The sequence below is a fragment of the Panthera tigris genome, chromosome B3 (genome assembly GCF_018350195.1).
Source record: "Panthera tigris isolate Pti1 chromosome B3, P.tigris_Pti1_mat1.1, whole genome shotgun sequence".
Taxonomy (NCBI): domain Eukaryota; kingdom Metazoa; phylum Chordata; class Mammalia; order Carnivora; family Felidae; genus Panthera; species Panthera tigris.
The window spans coordinates 113,633,930-113,640,676 of NC_056665.1; the positions used below are offsets into that span (position 1 = coordinate 113,633,930).

At 42.1% G+C, this 6,747-nt stretch overlaps 1 protein-coding gene across 2 annotated transcripts in view; it reads left to right on the plus strand.

The window, feature by feature from the left end:
* RAD51B (RAD51 paralog B) overlaps positions 1 to 6,747 on the plus strand; it is a 641,285-nt gene that overhangs the window by 517,366 nt on the left and 117,172 nt on the right. For both annotated transcript variants that reach the window (XM_042989965.1, XM_042989963.1), the window contains exon 9: positions 2,162 to 2,265. In XM_042989965.1, coding sequence (XP_042845899.1) covers positions 2,162 to 2,265 — 104 coding nt within the window. The remainder of the gene's footprint in view (positions 1 to 2,161; positions 2,266 to 6,747) is intronic.

Genomic DNA, 6,747 nt, shown 5'->3' on the forward strand with positions numbered 1-6,747 from the left:
AAAATGCAAAAAAGAAAGGAACAATCAGTTGCTATTGCCTTTGCAGGGTTGGTTTTCTTATAAGAGAAAGTATTTCTCTGTTAATACGTCTCTGTCAAACTGGAGAAAATGAAAGATGAGAGGATTGTGTATTTCAAGAAGAATGGAAGAGAGAGTGTATCACTTTGTGGTAGTAAAGAATTCCTGTATTTTAAGATGCAAACACCTGGCCTCTTTATTAATGCACATTACCTTCCTAGCCACTGAAGGCACTTAGGTGGTAGGAGAAAAATTTGTCATGGCCCATCCCCTGAGGTCCCCCCACAACTAGGAAGAGAGAGAGAAGAGTAGCAGAGAAGGAAAAGAATACTCCACTTGGTCCAGTAGAAGCAGTATGCCAAAGGAGGGGGAAGCTTTATCAACTGCTGACAAGAGGTCAAGGATAATGGGGACAGAGAAGTCAGGAGGTTACGGGAGACCACCCAGTGAGAATGCTTAGAGAAATGGGGCCAGAGAGAGGCACAGACGCAGATGACAAAGTGCCCTGGATGCATTGTTCAGGGGTTAGTATATCTCCTCAGTACAGCGGGCTGCTGCTGGAGTTTAGGTAAGGGAGTGATGTGATCACATGAGCACAGTCTAGACCGTGTGTTTTCCAAATAAATTTGTATATGTTTTAAATTATGTGCATAATGAAGCAAGGTCACCCTAAACTTTGTTCTTTCCTATGCTAAATTCTTCATTCTGAAACTCCCAGGCTTGTTGAGGTCCCAGTCGTTGATTTCTATCTAAGTCATTCCTGTGCCTGCTTGAACCGGAGAAAATGTATGGTTGGTGTTATCTAACCCAGGGGCTTTCAATTTCAGCACTATTATGTTTGGGAATGGATACCTCTCTGTTATGGGGGCCTGTCCTCTGTCTTACAGGGTGTTTGGCAACATTGCCAGCCTCTGCCCTCTAGATGCCAGTAGCTCTTCCACTTAGATATTGCCAACAAAATCACCTCCAGCCTAGAACCACAGACCCGCCTTCATCTGCCATAATATTTGGGCTCAGGAGTGTTAGGCCATGCAAAGTTGATAAAACCACCCTGAAAGATGACTGATCCAGAAAAGAAGACCAATTCCTACTCCAGACTGAGAGGTGAAAATCAAATGATACAGTAAGCAGGCAATGAATGAGAAGCTCAAGACTTCGTGTGGATTTAGCTAATTCAGTGGACTTCAGCCTCTTTGTTCTTAGTCTCCTCATTTAAAAGATATGGCATCTTGTGGATATAAGGCAAACTGAATGTCTCACTCTGCCCCCCTAGGGCTAAGATTCCTCCCATGGCCCAGGGCCAAAGTGGGCACAGGAATTCAGAGGAGACCTCAAGATGTGCCAGATATGATGGGGGCCTGGCTTCTAAGTGGTGGGACTCATGAGCCTGCCTCTGAGGAGGAACAAGAGGAGGAGAGCAGGAATAGTTTCTGGTGACATCAAGAGAGATCCGCGAAGCTCTGGAGATGTAAGGTAGCTGAAGCTCAACCTGGAGTAGACTAGAAACTCAGATGAATACTTCAGCTCCTCCCCTTTATAGGAAAGTCTTAGAAGGTGAAAAAATGTTTCTCTGGGGATACGGATGTCTAAAACAGATGAGACATGAAATGGTTAGATCTTCCAGAGTTCTCTTCTGGGTGTGTGTGTGCAGGGGTTGGAAGGACAAAGGAATTTTATACACATATTCCACCATTTCTACATTGATTAGGAAAATTGAGTTAAGACTCTTATCAAGCTAAAAAAGTCTTACAACTCTGTTAAACTAAGACTATTTCATAACTGGCTCTTATTCTATGTAGTAGCATTATGCCTTTTTACTGTGGATGTTGAGTGGCTCGATTTATTACTAGCAATGGCTCCAAGCTGCCTTGCATGCAATCTCTTACTGATATATAACTCTGTTATCTTTTAGCCCAGTGGTGGTCGCTTTCGCTGAGGCTGAAGGAAATTCATGCTGGTTTTTATTTTTAGTCTCATGTCCCTTAACCCCTCTCCTTCTTCTCTAATTTGTCAACTTTTGTGGTAATGAACTGAGCCCCCCAGTCGTCTCTAAGCAATGAGCAATGACTGGACTTTTGTTTATGTGAAACACCATTACAAGAAAGGGCATTCATAGTCATGGCTTTGCCCTGTTTCATTTCAGGCCCTTCTGGATCCAGCTGTGTGACGGCTGCCCTAGGAAACACCTGGAGTCACAGTGTGAACACCCGGCTGATTTTCCAGTACCTTGGTTCAGAGAGAAGACAGGTGAGTGCTTTGGCAATGTATTCTGACTGTCAAGGTCAGACAACAAGATGTACTTAGCAATATGAGTGTTCATCTTCTGAAAGCACTGGCCACGTTGTCTGTCCTGGGCCAACACTGTCAGGGGTAGGTAAAGATAGCAGTTACAATGAAGTGGGAAAGAAGCCACTCACAGGAAACCATGTCTAAAAACAGAGCCCATTGAGTTAACATGCCTCCTGATATTTGCCAGTGGCTTGTAAGTGACCAAGGTCCACCCCTCTAGGGGTCTCAAACTCTCCATCTCTAAAAGGTGAATGATCATTTTACTTAGCTGGTGTTTGTTGAGGACTAGATAATTTGTGTACAAATTAAATAGTGATGGTGCTTTTTCTTGAGGTTAGTATGTTTGAAAACTGTAGGCCAGACAGATTCTGCCACATGATTAAACCATTCCCCAGACCCTGGTTGTTTGTGCATTAACTCCTAAACCAGTAGGTTCCAGTACTGAAGGATGCTAGAGAGACCCCCAAAAGGATGATAGCTCTCTCAGAGCTCCCTATCTAGGGTTTCTATCCTGGCCTCAAGTAAGATTTCCCCACCTTCCATCCAGAAAGGTTACTTTCTACCCTGTTCTTAATCTTCTCTTTTACTCTGAAGGAAGCGACACCACAGTCTGACCCCTTTGCTCAAATATTTCATAATTAGGGAACTTATTTTTCCCAGTGTCTAACAGCAGCTTTACTCTATTGTGTAGACCAGGTTCTAGCATGACCTCTCCCACAAGCAGGAGGAGGAAGAAGACAGGGTGATTGTTATGATTTGCTGGATGGGGCAAAATTCAGAACCCAGATTTGCCCATCTTGCTGATTATATTACAATCCAAGTTATTAACTAAAGAGGCATGAAATATCACGCTGGTGGTCCTTTCTGGGGGAGGTGGCAGGGAGTTGTTGCCCTTTACCTGCATTAGGTAAATTGGCTCTCTTTCAAGGAGTCAGGAATCATCAGAAACAGACCTGAGCCTTTGCCTGTTCCAGACCTAACTTTCCAAGTGCCCTCGGTTACAGACCAGAGGATTCTTCTTGGTTTGCTTGGGACTGTGTAAATAACATTCCAGCTTGATGATTGAGTCAGCCATGTTCTGAGAAGATGGAGCTGCTTGTTTTCATTTAGGGAAACATTCTTAAGTTTTCAGGCCCTGGCGTGCTCATTACCTCAGTGATACCTTTTCCCCGATGATTCAAGTATCCTGGGTTCTGAATCCATTACTTCTCTTTTCAGTGGAACATATCCAAGGATGTTCCTGTGGAACCTAATGACCTTTGGTTTGTACCCTATGTTATAAATTATGTTAAATAGACCCCGTTTGCAGCTATCAGGGATATCATTAAGGATTGTCAAGCACTACTACCTGCATTCTTATTTGAGGAAGCAAAAGTCCTTGTGAATCAGTGTTAAATCCATTCATTTTCATGGATCTTTAACTCCTCTCCTTGACAATGTGTAGTTTATCTCTCTTTTAGGTTTTAGATGTCATACATTGATTTTGTGATGTAGTCTATTGTATGTGGAATCATGGATTCCAGGCTCCCAGATCCTGTTTTTACCAATTCTAGCTAGCATTTATTAGTAAATAAAGAAGCTAGATCCATATTTTTCTTTTCCTTTTGTTTTAATAAATTAACCAGTCATTTCCATGTTTTTAATGTCAACAGGAAGTGGCTGGTAGGACAAATGCTATTACTTTATGTCTCTTTAGTAACTGCAGAGTTTTGGTGGCCCTCGGTTCTTGGCTCATGAGGTCAAATACAAGCTACTAGTCACAAGAACGAGGAGCACAGCATGGATGGATCAGTGACAGTCTATCAACTCATATCCTATCAAATGAGTCAGTGGTGTTATCTTAATCTACAAAGAACAACATGTTACTTTCATTGCTGATCAATCAAGAGCAGAGTTAAATGCTTTTGGATGATGTTTTCACACACAAATTAGTAAAATATGTACATAAAACAGTAAAATATAATAAAATGCTGTAGCAAAGTAAAATATGACCAGCATTAAAATGGCCAACCCAGGCAAGAGAACTTATACTTAATCAATCTCTAGAAATGTGCATGCCTTTGGGGACCAGTCCTTCAATTTGTGGCCTAATAACTAGGATAAAACTTGATATAGAAAACATCTCTCTCTCTGATGAACTTATATTGCATTAGTAGAAGGTGTGCATTATGAGACACTGAGCCTTTCCTGTAGTCTTACTTCATGACAAAGTAGAGAAGCCATATGAAGATAAACCTTTTCTGGGATCTGTGCACAAAACAGTGGCTTAAACTAGTCTTTAAGGCAGTTGTTCCAAATAGTACTTCCTTAAAACACTACTTAGTAGGGGAACATGCTTAGATCATTCTAGCGTTGGCAGATCTATGGAACACCAACCACTAGGAGAAGATACCAGGCATAGCTCTCCCAACCCCCACCAATGCACAGAGGCCACTACACCAAGGGATCAAGGACACGGAATGAGGATTATGTTTTATCCCGTTTCTATGACATTGAGCTCTACACCAGGGCTCTTGAATGTGAGGCTTAGTCTGAGATCACAGGGCTGGAAGGAGGTCAGGTCAAACTGAGCAGCTCTTCGAGCCGATTAAACCAAGAGCTGAATTGTAAAGTCCAAGGGAAGGAGTCCTCCCTGGCTGATTATTTTCTTTACACCCTGGAAACTTTGTAAAATTATATAACCAAAAAAGAAATCTCCTTATCAGGGCACAAGCCGAGTTAATTCTCTTGTTTATTCTGCTTCAGTGTTTGCAAAAACCCTCTTAAGAAACTGGGAAACATTTTCTTTTGGACTAATTTAGTTTTTTTTCCATTTGACTTTTATTTACTCTTTTTCGAGTCTGCTTCAATCCTGCCCCACCCTTTTTGCAACATTTTTATTCTTACCAAAGACATATCTTTAAAGTAGAATTAAAGTGGCTTCTACTAGGTTTTTTTTCTCTTTTAGTATTTTGAGTTGTTGTTTTTTTTTTTTTTAATAATCAAAAATATGTTTCTGGTCCACCATGTACATGGCATGGGGATGCAAAGAAGGAGAAGACACAGTTCCTGCCTTCAAGGTCCTTCTGGTCTCGTATGAGAGCTGATACATGTGTGAACACTCATAAACAATCAAAACGAAGTGCAGGAGTTCAAGAACAAACTAATATCGAAGTACTGTCACAAGGCAGTGTTTGATTTGTTACCTAATAAGTTGTGAAAATGGTACCTGCTTTGAATCCAGAGCAAGGTAAACTCATCAGAGGCACATTAGTCTTTTTAGAAGGTGGTGGGGCTTGAGTATCACTTTAAATCAGTATTTCTCAAGCCTGGCTGCACTTTAGACTCATCACGGGAGCATTTACAAAATACCAACACCAGAACCCCACCCTGACCAATTAAATCAAAATCTGTGCCGATGGGGCTGGGCACAACTATTTATTTGTAAAGCTCTCTCAAGTGGATTCTACTGTGCAGCCAAGGCTGAAAACCGGGGCCTTAAATAGATAAATGTCTGTTACAGAGAAAAGAAAGGGAAGATTTGGGGTGAAGAGGAACAGCAAAAGAAAGCAAATCACACATTCAGAAGGCACAGGTTGGGTTTGGCCCTGTCACAAGAGCAGAGGGTCTGTGCCCTCATTCACTTGACACCTCATTCACTAGTCACCATGTAAGATGCCAGAGATTCAAAATAGGAGGAAGTTGATGCCCTGAAGTTGTTCACAGTCTACTGGGGAAAGAGGTGAACGTGTGAATGGTACATGCCGCAGGGCATGATGAGTTCGATGAGCTTGGAGGAGAGGGCGGGCCCCACTGCAGAGAAGGTTCTGTGGGGGTTGTTGAGGCCACAGCATGCACAACGGATGGGCTGAGACCTTCCTTCAGGAGGCGCTTGCAGTGACCACGCGGGCTGCCATGAGGGGCTGCAAAAGCTGAAGTAAGGGTGCTAATACTTGAAAAGAAGATGAAAAACTTGATGAAATATTCATACTATTTCTCATCAAATCATCATGAAGTCCATTCCTACAAACCACATATGGGGATTATACAAATTTTTCAGTGCCCTGGAAGAAGTAATGAAGTAAATTAATCCCAACTAAAGCTTCACACCCTCTTGATGAAATATTATGACTCTCATTTCAACGAAGGGGGAAGAGGTGACTTATTCATATAGGAGGCTTATTTAAAAGGATTTTATAATAATATTTTCATCCTTTATTTAGCAGTCACCTGGAAGTTAAAGAATACTTGAGGAAGGGGCACCTGGGTGGCTCAGTCAGTTAAGTGTCCGACTCTCAGTTTCCCCTCAGGTCATGATCTCATGGTTTCATGAGTTGGAGCCCTCTACACTGACAGTGTGGAGCCTGCTTGGGATTCTCTCTCTCTCTCTCTCTCTCTCTCTCTCTCTGCCCTTCCTCTGCTCATGCTGTCTCTCTCTCAAAATAAGTAAACTTAAAAAAA